At 34.7% G+C, this 23,775-nt stretch overlaps 1 protein-coding gene across 1 annotated transcript; it reads right to left on the reverse strand.

The window, feature by feature from the left end:
* Positions 1–6,311: 6,311 nt before the first annotated feature.
* LOC140747085 (MFS-type transporter SLC18B1) lies at positions 6,312–22,803 on the reverse strand. Its single transcript, XM_073079332.1, has 10 exons — positions 22,482–22,803; positions 16,848–17,017; positions 16,134–16,281; positions 15,512–15,698; positions 13,891–14,006; positions 13,130–13,323; positions 11,536–11,631; positions 10,190–10,358; positions 9,464–9,618; positions 6,312–7,662 (listed from the first exon to the last, which is right to left on the reverse strand). The coding sequence occupies exons 1-10, from the start codon at positions 22,593–22,595 to the stop codon at positions 7,491–7,493; spliced, it is 1,521 nt and encodes a 506-aa protein (XP_072935433.1). The 5' UTR covers positions 22,596–22,803; the 3' UTR covers positions 6,312–7,490.
* Positions 22,804–23,775: the final 972 nt, after the last annotated feature.

Below are 23,775 nucleotides of genomic sequence, written 5' to 3' on the forward strand. Positions count from 1 at the left end.
TTTCTATATCTTTTTGTTAAGTAATCACTAGGATTTTACTTGAAAAAGTCATTCTCCCAAATTGTCAATTTTACATTTGTATTAAACGAAACTCCGCGCAGAGCAAGTTGAAAATCTATTACAATGGCCCTAAAAATAACCTTAACTAAGTCAAACATAAAAATATAAATTCTAGAAGAACAAAACGTCCGCTTCTGAATGATTTGAAATATTAGACCAAAAACATTGTTAATACGCGAGATGTTTAAATTAATGAATGGCGGGAACTTAACTGCCAAATTAATATGAAAAAATATGTATATTCTTAAAATTTACGCTTTTCCTTTAGTTTGTCATTTATCATTACTTCCCAGAATTTGATATTCCAGAATTCCCAGAATTGAATTTGACGTGAAGTTCAAAATACAGTCTAGATTCTTACAGGTTATATAGATTCGATGGTCCGATATAATAACGAAAGTCGAATAGGTAAAGTAAATCCTTTAGTTCATATAAGAAAAACAGTGGTTGTGGATATCCAATAACATTAAAACTTTTAATTTTTAAAACAATATTTTTTGAGGTTTTACCAGACTTATATGTTAACATCTGGAAACAGCAGCTGAACGTAAATTCAAAAGCACGATAACGTTTGAGGAGACAAATAACATTACGTGGCGGTCACCCATCCATGTACTGACCACAAATTTAACCTACTCAACCCTGTTAATATACAATTATTTTCAACTTAATAAAAGTAAATTATTTGTGCTTGCGCATATATTCAATATTAAACTCCTTAATCCTGATGATACAGGGATACCACCTGTCTATTCGGCCATTTAGCGCTCACTTTTTTACACTTCACAATATGGGAGTAACAGACGAGCATGCAGTCCACCTGATGGTGGGTGGCTATTACCTATGGACGTCTGTAATCAACCTCAGATAGGATTATATATTCCTACCTGGAATCGGTCACAGATGCGCCGCTACCCCTGAGGACTAAGCTGGAACGTCTCGGAAACGTATGTCTCCCTTACCTACACCCTTCAAACCAGAACACAGCAGCGCTTAACACTGCTGTTATGAGGTTTAACCACAAAATGCTCTACCACCTTCAATCACTATATATATTTGAATCATGATTAAAAATAATCTTTTACTTTTGTAACATTAGTACAGAATAAGATAGTAGGTATGTAGAATTTGTTAGGTTAGGTTAGGTTAGAACATGAAAGAAAATATAAAACATGTCATTTTATTAAAAAATCAAAAATACGGATGCACTAAAAAGGCTGAAGTAGAACTTTTTTAAAACGTGTTACTATTTCGCGAAAAAAAAAATCACAATTTATGCTCCATAAAATATATAACTTCAGTAATTTAAAGTTCCAAACATTATTTTACTTCGTTTAGGGGTAGAATTTCATTTTTTTTTTCCAGCGAACCAGATACAAAATTTCATAGCGTTTGCTTCAAAATTGACGGTTGTTCAAATGAACTTTCAACCCCGATTTTATCTCTACGGGGTTGATTTTTAGGAAGAGGGGAATAAATGGGTATGTCCTTGTTCCTATCCAGGAAGCCAAATACTAAATTTTACAGTAGTTGCTTCAAAATTAAAGGATTGAAAAAAAAACTGACACGACTGCCTATTTTACCCTCTTAGGGGTAGAATTTTCAAAAGGCCTTCCTCAGTACTTATTAACGCTACATACAGAACCTATGTGCAAAATTTCAGAACTCTATGGTCCGTGGTTTCGACTGTACGTTGATTTCCGAAAAATGAATTAGTCATTTAGTTAGTCAGTCAGTCAGTCACCTTGCTGTTTTATATATATACAAATATGTTTTTATAATCTCCGTTTAATTTCCTTTCATTTGATACCCTGCTCGATAGGTTCGGTTAACTTTATTTTTTAAATGTGTTACTATTTCGCGCCAAAAATCCGCCATTGTGATTTTTTTTTCTAACACCTATCTAAGGACACTCGGGTCATTGAGACGAATATAATGATACCTTAACTCTCGAAATTTAAATCTCCTAAAGAACGCAACCGAAGTCTTTTTAGCGCGTTGCCTTGTCGGGCTCCGTCCAGGTGAGCACACGTACTGCCGCCCTTCCCGGAATCGTTGCCCGGGCGGTTCGAGTTCTCACTTTTGCCACCCGCAACCCTGGAAGTCCTTTTAGTCGCCTCTTAAGACAGGCAGAGGATACCGTAACCCTATTCTGGTCCCGGAACTACAGGGACAGATGGGAGTTATGTATGCCCGCGGCGACTCCTCCTCCAAGCTGTGCGCTAGCTCGCTCGGTGTCTTCCTTCGTGGACATGACAATGTCACACGTGATCATGCCGTCCCAGGCTTTGCTACGCTTAACTATAGCTCCAATAATGGTGCTGGAGACAGGTCCGGTCCCACTTTTGTCAAGAGGAACCGCCGCTGAGATTCCCACGCTGGGCAGTACTGCAGCGTGTGCTATGCCGTCATCTCCCTCTATCCTTTTTAAATACTCACCAAAACGGCAATGTCCGGTGAGTATCTGGGTCAACCGGTATGTTGCATGACCTTTCGCGAAGAGCAAAGCCCGAAAGTTCGGTACGATAGCATTGACCAACCGTTGGCATATGTTACGTGGTTTCAATAGCCGATCATGCTAACAACCTCTAGATATACCTATATATCAAAGCTCACAAAAAAATCTCTATACCTTAGTCTAGACGTCCACTGGACAAAGGCGTTCACAACAGTCACATTAAACCTTGATTTATAGATGGGTATCAGTCCAGAATACTACAACAGTGGAAGACAGATCGTCTGGTCCTCCTGGAAAGCAGGGCGTCCAGCGCAACCCCATCCGCGTACCGTTCCGTCGTGTTGCTTGACGAGGACGGGCACCTCGAAGATGTCGGTCTGGATCTGTCTGACAACCAGTTGAGATTTCGCAGAGGGAAATCCACCGCAGACGTGGTACAGTAGGCGAAGTCCCTGGCGAAGAATACAGTTACCCGGGGTGAGGTAATGTTGGCTGTATCACTTGATATGGCCAACGTGTTTGACACGCGCCCCTGGAATTGCAAGAGGATGGCGTCCCATTACCACGGAGGTACTCCCGGAGAAGATTGTCGGGGACTACTTATCTAGGCGTATGGTGGAATACCCTGGCCAAGACCGGTGGTGTCGGCGGGAAATATGGTGCGGAGTTCCACAAGGTTTGATGCTGGGTCCTCTCTTGTGGAATATCGACTAAAACTGAGTGCTGCGAGGAACTCCCCTTCCGGGTGTCAGCATAGTTCGTTATGTAGACGACACCCTGATGACTGTCTGTAGCGGAAACCATAGGGAAGCTTTCCTGCGCGTCACCGCTTACACGGTATTCATAGTGGGCCACGTACGGCGGTTGTGTTTAAAAATCTTGAAAAATCCGAAACTGTGCTTCATGGCAATCATGGCGATGCTTCATGGCCCTCGGAAGGCGCCACCCCAGGATGCTTAAATCGTCGTCTCCGAAGTTCGTATCGACGTGAGGCCGTTGCGAACGTATCTGGGATTCATCCTGAATAGCCGGTGAAATGTCGGACCCAGCTTTGGATGGACCCCTCAGCGCCTGAGGTCGGCGGCGACCTTGGGTAGATTTTCTGCCTTATCTCATGTGAGGCAGCCTACGTCTTGGCGGGAAGTTTGCTCTGGGATTTGGTAGCGATGACCTTTTCGTCGCTACGTTATTGGCGCGAGGAAACACACCAATCCTGGAGCCGCCCGCCCGTGCGACAGGAACTGGAGAGACACAGAGCTGAGCTGCGCCAATGGGTTACCGAGACGTAGAACTCAAGGTTGGTGCATCCTAGAGCCGTCCTGAGGACTATTGAGGCAATTCGTGCGTTATTGAGAAGTGGTTATGTAAGCGCAAGGGCGTCCTGTCTTTCCTTCGGACACACGTACTCTAGGTATATGGTTGTTTCTGGAATTATTTTTGCTGGATCGGGCGGGTGTCGACGGCCAGATGCCATCACTGTGACGATTACCTCGAAGAGATGACCCAGCACACGCTAGAGGTAGTGCTGGTGGATCGCGCTATGGATGGAAGTGTCTGGTTGCCGGGTCCGTGCCGTGCTTTCTCGTGAACCGTCTCTGAACGTCCAGAGGAACGCCGCGGAGTTTTAGTTGGTAAGAGTCTGACATACCACTGTTCCCCCGATCTTCTGATCTGATATGCATGAATCCTCATTGATGCTCTTCTGGATTTCTCCGCGTTAAAAAAATGGGTAGAAGCAATAATTTTAAATATACCTACCTAGCACTTTTTGCCATTAATAGCTTAAATTTTTACAATTTTTTACTGAACAAAGACTGTAATTATAATATTCAATTTATACCTAAAATGCTTCTTATTTTTATTAATTAAATGTACTTTAATGAACACCTTACACGTCCTGCCACTTCGCCTACCGCTCGGCAAATGGAACATTTTCGTCGCCTCCGTCAAAAGGGCGCGAGCACACGTAGTAACATTTAAAAATATCGTAAATATTGTGAAACTTAAATATTGGATGCCTTTAAAATGTTGTAAGATATGTTTTTGTGTCCATTACAAGTGATTAGGTTTAGTTTTTATGTCCATATTTATATGTGTGTATCCATTACAAGATTAAAAGTTTAGTGATTTATTTTACATAATTAAGGATTTAAATATGACATATTTGTATTTCTTATACCATATAAGCGCTGTAACTATAATTCGCCTTTAAATCTCATACCGCGTAAATACTGTAACTGAGCTGGGACTAAAATTCTCAGACCGCGAAAACGCTGTAACCCGTGTTGTGTTTAAATGTTTTGATAGTGAAATTAGTGTAACAGGCGCAGTACAATAAAACGAAGGACTTTTACAGGGTTACTGCAATTTAAGGTCGAAAAAAAACATTTCATTGAAATTTTCTACGCTGTAAATGAATTTAAAATGCTCTTGGAGCTACACGAGTTTATCATTCGATCGAGTTAGATCATTCAACACAGAAAAAAATCTGATTCCAAATATGTATATAACGTATTTCCAGACTTTTTGGCGTAACAGCAATAACGCATTCCTGGGTCGATATGCACTATTTTATGTAATATTTCAAGTTGCTGTATATATTTTTAACGCCTTATAATGTATGACGCGTATGTACTAATAGACTACACATTTTGGTAAAAAAATATTTTAGTATTGCCATGCAAAAAATAACAAGTTTTATAAATAAGTATTTTTGTATGTAATATTTCAAGCTATTGTGTCATTATGTTTTTAAAATGTATGGCTTTTAGACAAAAAAATCAGGACCCAAATTCTTGGTATTTTGCAAATATTAACTCGTATCCTTTACAAACGGCCCCAAAAATTAACAAATTTTCAATAAATTTTCAATATAGAAACAAAAAATTGTAAAAAATCTTGCACGCAAAACTAAACAAGACATTTCCCCGCGAGCTGCTTGCAGCTCGCGCACCCACGCGATACCTAGTACAGTTATAAAGCTAAAGTAAAGTTAATAGGAAGATCGATTTGTTTGATGTTTTTTTTTACCAAAAACATCGATTGTTTAATCGATACTAAGCAATGAATACTTCTAGTAAATCGATCCATTCTAGTGAATCCTAATTAAATCATGAATATCTTCTGTACCTTTTACTTAGAATGTTTAATAGCAATCACAAGATACAGCGTTTTTGAAACTTGAATTAGAAATATCATAATCAGCACATAAAGCGCTTTTGAATCCGTAACTAGAAACCTCTGGTAACCTAGTCAGCAGTTAAAGCGCCTCTGAATCAGTAAGTTAACACTTTTGGCATCTGAATAAAAAAAAGTTCTTAAATCTTGAAATCTTTTGGTGTACCTAAATAGCATTATAATCAGCAGAAATAGTGTCAATCAATCAGTAATTTAAAAAACTTTTTGGTAAATAGCATTCTTATCGATAGATAAACCGCTTTTGAATATGTAGCATAAAATCTGTGGTAAATAGGATCCTAATTAGCAGAAAAAATGCTTCCATAATCTGTTTCCACAAATGATTTTTTTAGTAAATAGAATCATAATCAGTACATTAAGCGCTTTTGAACCGTAAATCTTTAGTAATCTAGTCAGCAAATAAAGCGCCTTTGAATCAATACCCTAAATCCTTTGATAAATAGCATGTAAATCAAAAGGAAAGAAACGTCTGAATGATGAAATCTTTGGAGTATAATCAGCAAAAAATTGACCTTGAACTATTTGTTCAGAACTCTTAGGTAAATACTAAATAGTATCCTAATCAGCACAAAATAGCTTGTGTATCCGTATTGAAATCTTTGATAAATAGCAACATAATCAGCACACAGCGCTTTTGAACCGTAAGTATATCTTTAGTAACCTAGTCAGCAGATAAAGCGCCACTGAATTAGTGACTTACATTTTTGATAAATATCTTGTGAATCAAAAGTAAAAAATCTTTTGAATATTAAAATATCTGACGTAAAAAGTATCATAAGCTGCAGAAGAAGCGTTTTAGAATCTGTTATCTAAATTATTTAGTAAGTAATATCCTAAACAACAGATAACAGCACAAAATTGTTTCCGTATATATATTTAAATCTTTGGTAAATTCCATCATAATCAACACATTAAGCGCTTTTGAATCGGTAACTTTAAGCATTTGGTAACCTAATCAGCAGCTAAAGATAAGATTGAAGACTGCGGTAGATATATCTTAATTAGCAAAAAAGAGCTTCTGTATCAATAATTGAAATCTTTGGTAAATAGCATCATAATCAGCACACAACGCTTTTGAACCGTAAGTATATCTTAGTAATCTAGTCAGCAGATAAAGCGCCACTGAATTATTAATTTACATTTTTGAAATATCTTGTGAATCAAAAGTAAAAAATCTTTTGAATATTAAAATATCTGACGTAAAAAGTATTATAAGCTGCAGAAGAAGCGTTTTAGAATCTGTTATCGAAAATATTTAGTAAGTAATATCCTAAACAACAGATAACAGCACAAAATTGCTTCCGTATATATATTTATATCTTTGGTAAATACCATCACAATCAACACATTAAGCGCTTTTGAATCGGTAACTTTAAGCATTTGGTAACCTAATCAGCAGCTAAAGATAAGATTGAAGACTGTGGTAGATATATCTTAATTAGCAAAAAAGAGCTTCTGTATCAATAATTGAAATCTTTGGTAAATAGCATCATAATCAGCACACAACGCTTTTGAACAGTAAGTATATTTTTAGTAATCTAGTCAGCAGATAAAGCGCCACTGAATTATTAATTTACATTTTTGAAATATCTTGTGAATCAAAAGAAAAAATCTTTTGAATCTGTTATCTAAGATGTTAGGTAAACAAAATCCTAATAAACAGTTAACAGCACAAAATTGATTCCATATATACATATATTGAAATTAAAATCTTTGGTAAATAGCATCATAATCAGCACACAACGCTTTTGAACCGTAAGTATATCTTAGTAATCTAGTCAGCAGATAAAGCGCCTCTGAATCTGGTGTCCAAGCTGCCGTACGAAGGTCTGTATCTTGGTGTCCTTTGGCTCCAAGGGCTCCGGCGGTTCTTGTAGCTGGAGCAAGCGATCAGACTGTTCATGGCGGGCGGCCGGGAACGCTCCACACTGATACCGTAGCGACGGCTGGAAGATATATCGATTGTTTAATATGTTTATAAATGGCGTTACTTATGAATCGTTGTGTAGCACAACGTATATTGTACCGTAGTATAGCGTTATGTTTTGTAACCGGCTATAGATATATGATAATTATTGTTTAATCAAAGTGTTTGGTCATGTAAAATGGATTGTAAAATAATTTTGTCATTGTGGCATTAAATACAAATAAGCAAAGAATAATTGTAGTATAAAATATACGCAATAATTTTGCCGTATTATTAATTAAGATATACATAAGTATATTAATGTACAGTAAATAGAAGTATGTAAATATATTCTAAGATAGTTTCAGATAAGCGACACGTTGTATAAATGATCTTAGCATGGCATTAGCAATATTTTTTAAAACCGAAATTGCTATTTGCTAATTGTACATGGAATCACAAATTTATTTATTGTAATTGATTACGGGTACCAGTATCAAAAGTGTTTTGAGAATTCAAATTGCATAGGCTAACATTATTTTAAAAATTAAACAAAACTCTCCCCCTCGTAACTATGCTTACGTAAAGTAAATTTTGCAAAAATATAAAACTTAAGTATTAATTAAATATTTCTGAAGAAATTATGATCCAGATGGCTCCCGTGTCATCAAAAAAGCGAAAAAGCACCCCCTATTCTATCCTATTTCGACGCTAAAACTTTAATGACCCTTATAGAATATTATAGCATTAAGTTTTTATATCATTTTTTTACATATAAAAAATTAATAAATTAATGAAATATATTAGTGTTCTCTGTATTTGCTATTACCTCTTAGTCGTCAACATGGGTAAGGCGAATCGATCTTCTAAAAGGATACCCTTCTCCATAAGCAGGTCCCCAACAAATCTTGTAATTAATATAAAATATTGTATCAATAAATACATATATAAATAAATTTATACGTAAATTAATAATATTAGTCAATGCTATAAACTAAATATAGGTATATCTGGGGGCATGGCAGTGCCCCTGCCAAGTCGAGCAAAAAAAAGCGGCACGGCCGTACCATATTTTTCTCGAAGTGTATGTACCCATGTATATAAATAAATATTAACTGAATAATGAATTTATACACATATAAAGTACAAAATAGAGTAAAATAATGAGTGATGTATGTGTTGAGGTAATTGATAGTTCGAATGCTAAAAGTATCTATTTTTAATTTAATGTAAAACAAGCGCCTAAAAGCTAATAACCGCAATTGCGCTTTTGAGAAATTATACGTATCTTTTATGGCTCTTGGACTTGAGAATTTAGATATTTTTGTTTGTGTATTCGTCTTTGTGTCTGTCTATAGCAACCATAATACAGGGAATCCTAGTGTGGTGCTGTGAGTGTAGGAAGTTTTTGACACTTCTGAGGACTCAGAAGATCTCAGACGTAAGTCAGCCGTATGGTGATGATTGTTGATAGCCTAGTTGTTAAGAAACTCGGCATTTTGATCGAAGTGTCCGAGGTTCATATCCCCGGCACGCACCTCTAATTTTCTAATTTATGTGCGTATTAGAAATTAATTATCACTTGCATAAACGGTGAAGGAAAACATCGCGAGGAAACCTGCATACCTGAGACATTAAAAACAAAAATAGTTTTCTAAGGTATGTAAAGTCTACCAATCTTAGTCAGTGTGTTAGACATAGCCATAGCCTAATACCTCACATTCATAGAGGAGACCCGTATCCAGCAGTGGGACAGTAATGAGTTGTTGATGATGATGATGATGATTGATGGTATGCTGCTCACCTAGTAGTATAAATTCCGTATTAAACCGTAATCTCACCTCTTAGGCCGAGTGGGCGGCAGGATGAACTTGTCTCCGTACAGCACGCTCTCGTCCAGCGTGCCGTCCAGCTGCAGCAGGTCTCCGGCTGACACTGACACATCCATCTTGGATGTACGGTCGCAAGTCCAGAGGAATAGCAGGACTATCACCATCTGGTAATATCATGGGGTAATAATAGGACATTTGGAGATATTTGATTTACAGTAGAACCTCGATTATCCTGACTAATTATTGTCCTTAGGCATTCGGATAATCGGTAATCCGGATAATCGAATGTATCGAGAACAGTGTGTTTATTAAAAACAACAATTACATATCGACGAAATCCGGATAAACGAGGTCCAGATAATCGAGTTTCTACTGTAGTTTCTTTTGAGGAATTTGAAGTAGCTAACAAACGTGAAGTGCGTTTAATCATCATCTTGGAGTTCTATTTGATCGGCTTTATATTTGATCGGCTATCGATAGGTTGACCTTTGAAGACTAAATTAGAACGTCTTATATAAGCCTTACAACAAGGAAAGTTCACTACAAATTTATTTTTTTAATATAACTTTGTTCGGCTATGAATATTAATTCTAACAAGATAGTAATGATGATGTTTACTGGACATTCTATTCCAATTTTAATCAATTTTCAAATTATAAGGACTCTCAAGAATATTTAAAAGAATATAGGTAAGTAAACACCGTAATTTGTTAGACAGTACGTTATAATACTTACAACAACAAGATGCAGCACGAAGATGAAAAGTGTGGATTTCCGGAAGCCGATGGAATCGAAGAGGAACCCGGAGACCGTGGGCCCGATGAAGGCTCCCAGCGCAAACGTAGACGTCCACATGCCTGACACTAAGCCGTAGGTCTCGATGGAATTTGGTAAACCGTTAGCACTAGAAGAGACAAAGATAGATGAGGGAATAAGGAATTTATAAGAAAAGAACACTTGAGAATGTGATAGGCAATGGAAAAGAACAAATATACATTTTTTAACAAGACAAATTAAAAAAGAAACATTTTGTCTTAGGCACGTTAGCACTAGAAGAGACAAAGATAGATGGGTAAATAAGGAATTTATAAGATAAGAACACCTGAGAATGTGATAGGCAGTGGAAAAGAACAAATATGGAGTTTTTAAGAAGACAAATTAAAAAAGAAACATTTTGTCTTAGACAAAGAAATAAGGAATTGAGAAATTTTGTGCATTTAATCAAGTAATATTATTTATCTTTATTATATTTATTAATTACGTAATTTTATTTACCTATTTACAGAATGATTGTTATTGTATGAAAGTTTAAGTTTAAGTAATAAACAACTAAAGGTTTGATTTTTAAGCGAAATGTTTTTACATCATTAAAAGTTTACGTCAATACGAGTAACTAGGATTATAACTGTTATTTTCAACTTCATCAGAGGTTAACTATATTTGAGGACATTGAAGGAATCGAAATTGAAATGAAATACTAGTCAGGTATAAGCCATAACACCAACTATTGTTCTTTTGCCAATTCTAAAAAATGTAAATATGGATGAGAAATTTCGATTCGCACAAAAACCTGACCAATTTGGGAGAAGCTCATTAAATTTCGATTAGGCTTTTTCTTTGATATCCAATTGGGGAATCCATTAACTGTTAATTCGAATTGCTAACTTACTTTTTTTTCGATTATTTTATTAGTAAAAAAGTCCGAGTGTGATCGTCTATCGTGAACGGTAATCACAAGGAATTAATTTTTACGACTGTAATGTTTTCATTTAGTTTGACAGAGCTAGTGCAAAAATATGTAAGCTTACATATATTTTCAATATTATTACTTAAATTTTGATAGATGACCAATTAAGTAATAAATCAACCGCCCAATGTTTTTTCTGCTTCTTTGGTAAATAGGTAATTCAATCTCGAATTACAAAAAAAATGTCCATAAAACAAAAAAAACAAACATGTTTAAGAGACGTGAAATAAAATTAAAAAGAAGCATCAATACTTTTTTCTTTAATTATTTTAAGTATTTTCTTTAGTCAAATTATTTAATGTCAATACGATTTTAAAAATAAGTTGGTACTCACATAGCAGTGCTGAGTGCATCAGAGAATGAGGCAACTAGTTGACTGCCCATTCCCAGGCCGTGTAACACTAAACCCAATATGGTCATCCATAATATCCTGAAAGAAGGAAATAATCAAGTCAAAATTTCATACTCTGTATTTGCTATGACACATGTTAATCGATAATAACTTCTTATATCTAAGGCTAAAGACTAAGAGAACCAGAATATAACAGATAAATAATACACGTTTTAAAGTAATAAATAATAAAAGTTTAGGCGCCAATAATAAAAATGATAATACTATATTTACATACAAGAAACCATTAGATATATTTAGATACTATATTTAGACATGAATAGGAAACTAAATTTTGTAAGTAATATGCAATATCATAAGGAAGAAATAGTGCACTTTATTTATGAGCGTAATATGAAATATGATGTTCCGCGAATATATTTATTAGCTAGACCTTGTGAAGTCTGTAGGTAATTTGAAATTGTTCGTCAAATTTTATTTCAATCTATATCATTGGAAAACCCTGAAGGACAGTCCAGCTTCTCTTTATATTATTTTTTTAGAAGTAGCAAATGAGCTTGCAGACTACTCGGCCAAATATGAATTTATATTCCTGAGGATTAAGTCATTACTTGGAATTCGTCATATAAATGTCCACCCTTACCACACCCTTCAAACCAGAACACAGCACCGCTTAACTTTACTCTTATGGTATAACTAGGTAGGTAGTCTCTGGAGTCTAATCAGAAAAGGTTCTTAAACTTAGTTCAAGTTCACTAAGCTAAAGTCAATTTTCCCGTAATCAGACAGTTACAAGATATATTGTAAGTTGTAATGAGATAAATAAGTGTAAATACTTATTTACTATGTATTATAAGTTTTAAAAATAATTTCGTCTGACCTTCCACCCCGATGACTTATCTCTAAGATAAGAAGAAACGTGTATAGAACACATGTATATTATCATTTGTAAAGTCATTAACCTTGTTATTACTGTTTCCAGATTTGTCTCGATTTATTATTGCCCGAATGCATGTGAACCGATATTTAGTTCAATGTTATGAAGGCATGATTATTTTTTCTACAAGATAAAAAGATCTGGAGTGCACTCCTTCACATATACATTCGTGAATTACTATAAGTGTTTTAAATAGTTTTGTGGATTTGAAAATTAGGCCCAGCACGATGGGCGAGAAGTGGAATTGGAGGAACTTTTGACTTTATCTAACGAAATGATGCGCTTATGCCACGGTTGATTATAAAAATCAGGCCCAGTACGATGGGAGAGATGTGGAGTTGTTGGAACCCCTAACTTCCTCTTAACGGAATGACGCATCGTGATGAAAACCACATGATTGAGTATTTTCCAGAATGTTCTCTTAGATTTGCAAATTCCTCAAGTGTGGAAGACTCGTATCCACCATCAGACTAAACAATACTCAATCTAACTTATAATTTACGTGGCAATATCAATGACCTGCGCAGAAACGATAAGCATGAAGTTGACGATGACGGCGACGTATTTGAGTTTGATACAATCGACTCTTTCTCGTACCAAAAGTGAGAAAATTTTATTACATGTGGGAAGAATACTTACGTGGGCATATCAATAAACGGCGCAGGGCCGATCAGCACGAAGGCCCCAGCGACGAACAGGCAACCGATGACGGTGACGTATTTGGGCTTGATGGCGGGATGGTCGCAGAGCCAGCCCCACGCGGGCGCCGACAGCGCGTACACGCCGCCGTTGATCACGAACATCAGGCCCAGCACGATGGGCGAGAAGTGGAACTGGAGGAGAGGAAAGTGAAAATAATTGTGAAGTAATTGTTTATTCTTGATATGCGCTTTAGGCTAAACATTTATAAAGTTTCGATGGTGAAAAAGATCATCAAATTTAATGCAAATTTTGCGTAAAAAGCGAAAAATAAAGGACAAAGATCAAGAACGTTATAAATACGTTATTTATAAGTCAGCTTGTCTACTTCAGGTCCATACAAAGTTTAGTATTCCTGCACAAGTAGTTACTCTCGAAACTTTGCAAGTATCCCGGGTACTGAATCCCAGTCTAGTACTATATACGATATAGGTTCTAGATCCTTTCGTAGTTCGACTATAGTAACTCTATGTACGTCTATCCGTACGTGTATGTATAAATCTATGTACGTCTGCCATATAACAGCAATGTTAATCACTGTAGTCTTCTTATTTGAATGATATCTAAGGATGACATATTTACACAAAAAGTATCAATTTTATCTTTTCTGCAAGTTATACTGACCTCAAGTAAGACTTTAATCTTATTTTAAATCAATTCCAGAGGAAAATAGTATATGTTAAATGGAAAAATGAAGGTACCTGTCGCAGATGCGGTTCAAATGTCGCTTGCAGAAACACGATGCTCATACTAGTGGAAACAATACTGATAGCTGCCAGCGATACGCCAGGTATTTTGAGCAGCGTAAACATTGATGCTGTAACGATAGGAATCCGAAATCAAATATTTATTTGCTAGAATAAGGTACAAAAAAATACTAATATTACTAATTTTATAAATTTCAAGAGTCTAATTGTTTGTCTGAACGCAGTAAACTCTGAAAGTATTCGTTCGATTAACTTCTTAAAATTGATATGAGCAAAATTAAACTCGTGGTAAACCGCGATATGTGATAAATTTATTTTGTCAATTGCTTTTTTCTCTTTATTGAAAACTGTATCCAAATCAGATTCGTTGAAGCAATCATTTAGCTCCTAGTTGATATAGATGAATTCATTATTGACAATAGTTTTATGAAATAATATTCAATATTAACTTAATATAGCCCACTTATCTCTACTAGAACAGAATTTAATTACATTTCGTGCCTTGTTTATTGCAGTTAATTATAATAGTAATCCATGACCCGGCAATAATGTAAACGATGCACAATATTATCTTGGAGCAAACACACGCCACGGCGATAAATAGTTTAAAAAACAAAGCAATTTATAATAACATAATGAATAATATTCATTTAAATAATAATTTAATCGTAATTTTCTATAACTTAACTTTGATATTCTATTAATCTTTTTCATTCTAGTGTAGCTGAAAGTACCGGATAGCCTGGGGATAGGAAACTCGGCCTCTCATGCCGGGAGGGTCGAGGTTCATCCCAGGCAAGCAATTTTCAACTTACGTGGGTATTTATTATCACTTGTTTAAACGGTGAACGTAAAGTTCTCAAGAAGATGGTCTCAAGGGTATGTTAAGTTTATTATTCAGTGTTGTTTATGATCTTAAACGTTCCATTTAATAACACATTGGTTTCAACGTGAAGCATGTTGAATCCAATGTGTTATTAAATGGAACGGTTTTGGATCCCGTGGAGTCAACTGTTTTCCTAGGTGTTACTATTGACGCCAAATTGCAATGGGGCTGCCACATAGATAAATTGTCGGGTAGACTCAGTTCGGCGGCATATGCTGTTAAAAAAATTAGACTTCTATCAGATGTAGAAACAGCTAGAATAGTTTATTTTGGTTACTTTCATAGCATTATGACTTATGGTAGTAGTTTAAGAAAATATTGTAACTGACAATTTGTAAGTGCCGCCGTTGGCCTATACAAAATAAATATATTTCATTTCATTTCATTTCAAACCCTCTCCAGTCTGTACGGAGTACTGACTCCTGTCCCCAGCAGTAAATTATTATAAAATGAGTTGCCAATAACATATGATTATTATTTAATAATGACACATAATTACTATAACAATTTTGCCACGAAAATTTAAGATGTTGAATGAGCTTCCTCCTTAGGAGCGCTATGACATCGGGCCCTTCAAAAAAGGTGTAAAAAGAGCTCTCCTTCAAAGCCGGCGGTGCATTGGCGACTCCTCTGGTGATGCAAATGTCCATAGGCGACGTTGACTACTTTTCATCTGCACGTCTGCTTTATCGTTAGGTATAACTACTAAAAAATGTAGTTATTACTCACGTCCAGTTGGCTTCACGTCTTCATCATCAGACATCTTCGGCAGCGTGAGGTAGCTCATAATCGCTGTGCAGAAGAGCGCAAAGCCGAGTACCGCGAACGGTAGTGAGTAGCCACCCTTAGCGTATAACGCTCCGCCCAGTGTCGGACCCACGATGAGGCCTAACCCGAAGAATGTTTCTAAGGATGCCTGAAAAAAGACACATTTGTATAACTTGATTTAATCAAAATGAACCGAATGATAATAGAAATATTTTCATTTGTTTTTGTTAGTTTTGTTTTTAAGATGTTATATGTCTATTTTATCGCAAGGCAAACTATAGTAAGTAATACAAATATACAGAGTAGTTTTCTAGTTTTATAGTTTCCAGTTAAAACTGTCAGCGGGAGATGATTGTAAAATATAGTAAACAAAAAACATATTGTTAATTCATTGGATTTTGAAAGAAAGATTTGATTCCTCAAAATAGTTTAAAAATGATTGAATAGTCCTTAGGAAAGCGAACAAGCTACATTGATTTTTTTATCTAAAATCTAAAGTATCAGAGAATAAACTTTTTTCAGTAGCGCGATGTTTAAACATAGCTACTTTTAGCTACTTTAGTAATAATAAGAAAGTACTTACAAACATAGTAGCCACGTTATTGGGGAACTCCTTAGCGATGATCGCGAAGGAGGCGGTGAGGAAGGCAGCGTTGCCCATCGCCTCGATGATGCGGATCACGAAGCTCAGTGTGATGAACGGGATGTGATCCTCCACTTTGTCCAGAAGCCTGGATCAAACAAAAGATATAGAAAAAGCGTTTTACGTAAAACTTTAAATCTTTACTTTGTCTATTTTAACAAAGTAGAGAAATAGAACTAGAACATTGTATGTAAAATTTTACTTTCTTTTTTGCATTTTACAACATTAAAATATATATTTAATATGTATTAATATTATATAAAATTATATGTACAAAGTGGATGGCAGGCAAATGAAAGAAAAACTTTATCCAACTTAATTATAGTAAGTACCTACTTATTTTGCACTGTTTTACATGTCTTGCGTTGTCAGGCGTTTTTTTTAATTCTGTTGTTTTTTTCTTTTCGCGTTATAAAAATAGGTCTCTGGCAAGGTTTCTACCTGGTTTGAAGTTATCACTTAAGTAAAAGTTACTATAAGACTACTAAGAAAATAGTAATATGTACCACAAGGACTATGTGGCATTTACAGGTTATAAGCCTAGTGTAGAGTAGTATATGAGTGTAGTGTGCTGTAGTGTAGTGTAGTGCCATATTTACGAAAAATAATTCATAAAAACAAATGGTAACTAGCATAACTTTTTCAAAATCTTACCCAAACAATATAGCACATGTTCCCGTGGTGAAGATACCGCCGTTGAACAGAAGCCGAGGTCCTATCCTGTTCAGGTGGGCGCCGTATACCGGACTGATGAGGAACACTACCAGCTCGAATATACCGAACACCAGGCCATATTCTGTAGCACGACAGCCTTTCTTCTCTGCCTGGTGAAGAATTAAAAATTCACGACGAATAAATAACCACTGCCTTCTTTCTCCTATTTTTGGGTTTTTGTTAGCTAAATGTAGATTGATTTTTTAGTTTATATGTGATTATAATTATTAAATGTAAATAAACTTCTATTTATTTACTTATTTAAAACTTACATCTAACATAACAGATTAACATAATGCGTTAGTGTACTACAAAAAAACTCAGTGTAAAAAAATATATAATAAATAATAAGGTAAAAATGGAAATACAATAATAACTGAATTAATAAAATAGAATATAAAATAAAATCAATTTGTATTTACTGTATGTGATAATTGATGATTCTAAAATTAAAAAAAAAACTCTTTTTAATATTATTATAATTCTTTGCAGATTACAGATCGAGTGATATCATAATATATGACTTCAGTAAAATAATTGTACACATTGTAAATTATAATGGAGATTTGGTGATCGATTTCGCCAACTAATTTGGCCAACATTTGCCAATGTTTCAAAGTTCGGGTGACAATCTAGCATGCATTTTTATATGAATCGATCGACGCCTGGTTATTGTGAACGAGTGATAACCCGTAACCGCGGCAGGTTATCGCTGGCAGGCGGCCGACGAACGTACATGTACGATTACCGCGTGGAGACGGCACTATCTTTTACGTCATAGGCACGTAAAATATTTACTAAATTGCCGATACAAAGTATTGGTCTTATCACTATACAAATACCTGATTGCTTGATTACCTATTTCACGAATGACAAAGTTTACGAACGTGAGCTTAAAGAGTTAACATGTAAATACACTTATATTTTGATCAGATTTTTTGGTCATACTTAGTTTTTAAATACTTAATGGTGTTAAAAGCAAACCTATGTCGTAGAATACCTATTTTTAAATATAATTATAGTCGACTACTTCGGCCAGTCACAGTATCTCGAGTGACAAGTTTTTTGATTAAATTTTAAAGAGACATTAGTCATATTATAATATTCAAATCAATCTACAATAAACTGTCTTAGGATTAAAACTTAATACATGCGTACGTAAACAAATTAGGAAGATATTTTCTTAATTTATTTATATTAAAGAATGCGAATTCAGATTGACATATTCTGATTGGCTCTAAATTATTATTATATTTAATAATATATATTTACTATACATTATTAATATTTAATAATAATAATAATATTGTGTAGTCGAGAACGTTTTATATAATAGCATAATTATTTTAATTATAATACTATATAAAATATTATGTTATGTATAATTTTACTATTATATAAAATTAATGATGTACATTATTTCAAGGAATGAAGCCCTTGAAATAATAAATTTATTCATTCATTTTATCAGTGCCTTTAATATTGAAATATGCAGCTGGTTCTATTTCAGATTATTTTATTATTACGGAAGATACTTTGACTAACAAAAAGGTCAAATTTAAGGAGATTCATTATCCCTATAGAAACTCATAAGTATGCAATACTTAATCAATTACTATCAAACAAAATGATAACACGAGTGGTCGCTGTGAAAGGAGGAAATTTGAACAATATGAAGGTCAAATACATGACATATATTGGTGTTGCAATTGCGGATTTTTTATGATATCATCGTTATATTTCAAACGGAAAGAAACATATGCACTTCATTTAAATATTTTAAATGTATCTGTGATATATTTTCACTGAATAAATCTTTTATTATATGCAGTTCCAATTTAAATAGTATAATTAATTTGTTTTATTTGTCTCAAGTATGCGACTAACAGAACCAAGTTAAATGTTATATATAAAATTTTCGTGTCACAATGTTAGTTACCGTACTCCTCCGAAACGGCTTTACCGAATTACACCAAATTTTATATGCATATTCAGTAGGTCTGAGAATCGGCTACTATATATTTTTTCATACCCCTAAGTTGGGTTGTTCACCCTTAACATTTTTTTATTTATATGGCAACACAACGTTTGCCGGGTCAGCTAGTAATGAATAAAAATAGTGTACGGATATCGCATATGTTAATACATAATGCATACAGTGAGTGAATGTGTGTAACTGGCAAGCAATCCATTACCGGTCATATGTTCAAGTTTATCGATACCTTTGTTCACTATTTGTTTATTTGCGATAATTTATAGTCCAGTGACCACTTAATGCCAGTAAAGTAAATATAAGATTATTTCTTACCTATATCCCTGACGGTAAATGGTCATGTAATGCCGATGGACTACCACAATTAACCCTAGATACAATGAGTGTCCTACGTCAGGTCGACTCCAGATGTATTCTATACCCTTACCAGGAGTTTTTACGTTTTGAAAAATATGACTGTTTTGGTATTTGCTTACGTATTTGCCCATACAAATTCCAATCAGTGCCCTTAGCGGATTGTGTCAGAACTTGAAAATAGTATGGGCCAATACGTAAACAAATACCAAAACAGTCATATTTGTAAAAACGTAAAAACTCCTGGTAAGGGTACTGTAAATACCACATTTCGAACGCTCGAATGATCGACATTCGTGATGTAATATTCGACGAAGTCGAAATAACGGATAATTTTTGAACGGATGTTTTCATAACGTAAAAGTAAGCATTCATTATTTTTAAACATGACACACTATTATATTTATTTTAGGTTATTCAAACTTTACTCATTTGGATACATTTTATCTACGATTAATTTATCCTACTACTGGACACTACTTTATTACAGCTGGGGGAGAGAGATAAAGCCGAATTTTAATTTACTTTCTTTCTATTGTTACTATCTTTCTTTCTATTGTTCTATTATTACTTTCTTTATTTCTTTGTTTGGTATTAAGTGATCACAGCCGCTCATCAAAATCTGTAGTATGTTCCTTATTACTACTGAAACTTGAACTTACTACTACTACTACTACTACTTGAAACCGATGACAAATACGTTGCCACTCCTAACCATCAAGATGGTCGCCTCACATATACGTCAATTGGTATTCATACCCTTCCACTGAATCAGATCGTTAATCAAATCAGTAGGCAAGCCGAAATACTATCCCTGTAGTTCCGGGACAAGAATAGGGCTACGGTATCCCCTGCCTGTCGTAAGAGGCGACTAAAAGGGGGCTCCTGGGATCGTGGGTGGCAAAAGTAGGAACTCGAACCGCCCGACCAACGGCCCCGGGAAGGACGGCGGTATGTGTGGTCGCATACCGTCGTACGCACCAGACGGTGCGGCGAGCGTTAAGCTCACCTGGGCGTAGCCCGACGGGGCAACGCGCTAAGAGGACTCCGGTTGTGTTCCTTTGGAGATCCCAGAGTCCTCTACGCAGCGCCGAGGACGGTCAACGGTATTAGTGCGGTAAGAGTCCCACATAACTCTGTGTCGCTCCCACGGCATCGGGTACCTTTTGAAGGTTTCCCCCTCGGGAACAAAAAAAAGGCAAGCAGAAATACAAGAACTGCTTCACGTTAGAAATAGGTGCAGTAGAGGTACAACGGTGAAACCACACTTCTACCACCTTATCTACTAATAAAATAATTATTGTAATGATGATTTCATCATGCGATTTTGAACGTGTAACTTTGAGGTCAGGAGACTAGTAGTTATCAGATTTACAATTAATTACTTTCTTCCCGACACTCGAACGTGTAATTAAATTACAAGATAGTTACAATGTCGAAGCAGTTCTCTGACAAAGTATCAGGTCATGGAGAATGTACGATAAATAGATATGAGATAGGTAGGACAATACAATGTTTATGATTAAAGGTTGACTTTAATGGTTCTTTCCTGTGGTGTGGCCTGCCACGCTGGGTGTCTAGGGTAAATTCCTCGGATTTATTGAAATTATCTACGTTTTCGATAAAATTTATTGTCACATCTTTTAACTTTCACGGGAGATCAAGGGATAAAGAGGATTTCGACAAATATATTTTTCTCAAAGGTACCTGAAATCTAACCATCCGCATATGCTCAACGTGGTTGACTACATCTTAAATCACATTATATGAGGAGCCCAAAAATAGCACAGTAATTAATAATTAATATGCCCTTACCATAGATAAGTAGCTCTTTTGTAAGTCATACGTAAGCCTCTTTTTAATTTGTAACTTTTTGTCCCTACTTTTTTACTTTTTTTCAATTTTAACGAGACAATTGAATAAGTAAAATCTACCGTTACTTTTACCATAAACATATTTTTGTATTCTGTGTAAAATTGTAAATACGTGTATAAAAAAAAGTGTGTGTGTGTCAGCTACGACGCACGATTGGAGTTTACTCCTTACGAATGATAATTATGATATATATCGAATAGAAAAAAGGGTAGGTAAATGAACGCATCTGCTAAAATGATAAGAGAAACAAACATATATCTGTAATTATTCGGATTATTTATATTACTTCAATAATGCGTATTACATAAAGTATGTTACAAAATAATATAAAATAGCGCCATCTAGTGGCAAGTTTTATAAATTGTAAGTTTGCAAGTTTATCAATCTATGTATTTTGGTTCCAAATATTATAATGGTAACTTAATATAATTGTTTATATTAAAGTAAATTTTAATATAATATAATTATTTATATTTAAAACAATGTTAAACGTTTTATAACTTAAAACTTAATAATTATAATTTCTTTGCCATCTATAAAATATCCTTGTTGCAATTTACGGATGAAATTTATATGAGACTCAATAAACATGTTATTATATGTAATTTGGATTGTTTCTGAATGTTTTATAATTCTAGAATTCATTTAAAACGTATTGCTAATTTTATATAACTTATTTTGAACATAATTCATTAGCAATAATTCTGTAATAAATATTAAATAATACTGTTTTGATTTTGCCCGTTTATCGTTGATAGATGGTGCTGATCAATAATGCATCCATTTCTATAAGTTAAATTAATATATCAGTAACTTACAAAAGCCTCTTTATGTTAAAAACTTATTTTGCTAATATTATATCTTATTCAATTGCTTACTGATTTTATATGTTACTCTTCTTTAAAAACGTTCATAAAAGATTGTTAATCATATTATGGCGCCAATGTTCATATTTTTCACAGTGTTTATAAATGATCAAACTTATAACTTAATTTATGCAAAAATGTAAACAAATTAGTTAATGACGTTTTAATGTTTTATATATTGCTAATTATTTTTATTGTAATAATTACTTTCATATGGGATTTGAACTTACTGTATTTTAAATTAATAAAAGCACTCTTGATTCATATTTTGGTTACCGTTACGCCTCAACTTTTCGTGTTACACTTGATTTTACTCCTCATAAAATTTCCGTACCGGGCCTTATAACTCAAATCGTTTCTTAAGGAGTAAACTCCAAAAATACAAATCAAACGTACCTATAACCACTTTTGAAGTGTAAAACAGTAAAACAGGTGATACCATGCAGTAAGTCTACTCGTAACCAAGCATTAAAGTACATTACTTACTTCCTGAGGGTAGAACGGAGCTTGCAGGGCAACGCAGACAGCATTAAAAAAATCCGCTAAAGATATAACCACTATTGTCATCCACTGCCGTCGAGAAAAGTCACCGAAACACATCTTGACCACTACAGGATGTCAAGAAAATTGATGTCCAATGAGACAATAACAATCTATCTATCTTATCACTTTATATTGGGTTGTTGAACTAATTAGCTCAAAGTTTGTTTGTAATTGCTAAGTTCTATGGTTTGTATGATTGAAAAGCTTGTTAGATTTAAAACAAAAATTTGTGGAACACACAGCCGTGCGTTTTGGTATAAGTACGTGTATGTCTGAAAGCGGGTAGTTAACTGAGACGGGGCGGGTGCGTAGATAATACATTTTGTAATGTACATGTAATGTGTACACATATTTAAATTTATGTGTCTTTCTGTGTATTAAAAGAGTAAATTTCTAAGCCCCTTTGTTTATTTGAACGCTGCTAAAAAGTGTTTTTTTTTAACTATGCAGGTGAATTTTGAAAACAGGCGAGACATACAAAAAATTAAAGATAAATATTGGCTGCTGCTTTTACGTGTGCGAAAATAAATGCTTTCAAGTAAGATAGGGCCTGTAACACAATGCCTGATATTTAGCTTAAGTGTAAGTAGTATAGAAGAACCGAAATTTCAGCCATTAGCCAGCGCTACGTAGTACTCTATGCGCACTTAAAAAAATAATGAAATAAATAAAAAATATATATACACATTTTAAACAACATGTTTGCATAAAAATAAATAATTTTATAAGACATCTACATAGGGAAAGTCGCGGGATAAACCTTACTACACATTAAACTAATTATAGTTTGAACTTTTGACCGCCTTGAGTAAGCTGCCGAGATGTAGTACATTACTACTAGAGTTCACTTCAACATTTACTGATTGGATGGTAATCATCGACGAAGCACGAATTCTAGAAATGTTCCTAGAAATGAGGCCGTTTTTGTAATAACGGTGACAATATAATATATTAACAATTATTTGTTGTTAGACGTGTTAGTAATTAACTATTTGTAGTCGATAGTTGGTGTAGCTTTTGTCTATGGTTTGTGTTTGTCTCTGCTTCTATCTGTATAGATATGACCGCTAGCTAGTAAGATATGGGATCGTTTAGGGTCTAATTATTCGTGACATTGGCTCTACCATGGATTTTTACCTTCCAAATATCAATATTTAACAATGTCTATGTAAGATATATGGTGATATCTCACCGCCTTGTAATTGAAGGAAGCCATTAAATGACATAAACGGCAGAC

The sequence above is a fragment of the Epargyreus clarus genome, unplaced genomic scaffold (assembly GCF_041222505.1).
Source record: "Epargyreus clarus isolate Ecla_fem2 unplaced genomic scaffold, WU_Ecla_fem_2.2 ptg000014l, whole genome shotgun sequence".
NCBI lineage: Eukaryota > Metazoa > Arthropoda > Insecta > Lepidoptera > Hesperiidae > Epargyreus > Epargyreus clarus.

Excerpts from the sequence above, each read along its gene's own strand:
- LOC140747085 (XM_073079332.1), bottom strand. The coding sequence starts at position 22,595 with ATGTGTTTCGGTGACTTTTCTCGACGGCAGTGGATGACAATAGTGGTT. Across the intron at positions 17,018-22,481 it reads CTCCGTTCTACCCTCAGGAA|GCAGAGAAGAAAGGCTGTCG; the intron begins GTAAGTAATGTA and ends ATTCTTCACCAG. Across the intron at positions 11,632-13,129 it reads CCGTTTATTGATATGCCCAC|GATATTATGGATGACCATAT; the intron begins GTAAGTATTCTT and ends TCCTTCTTTCAG.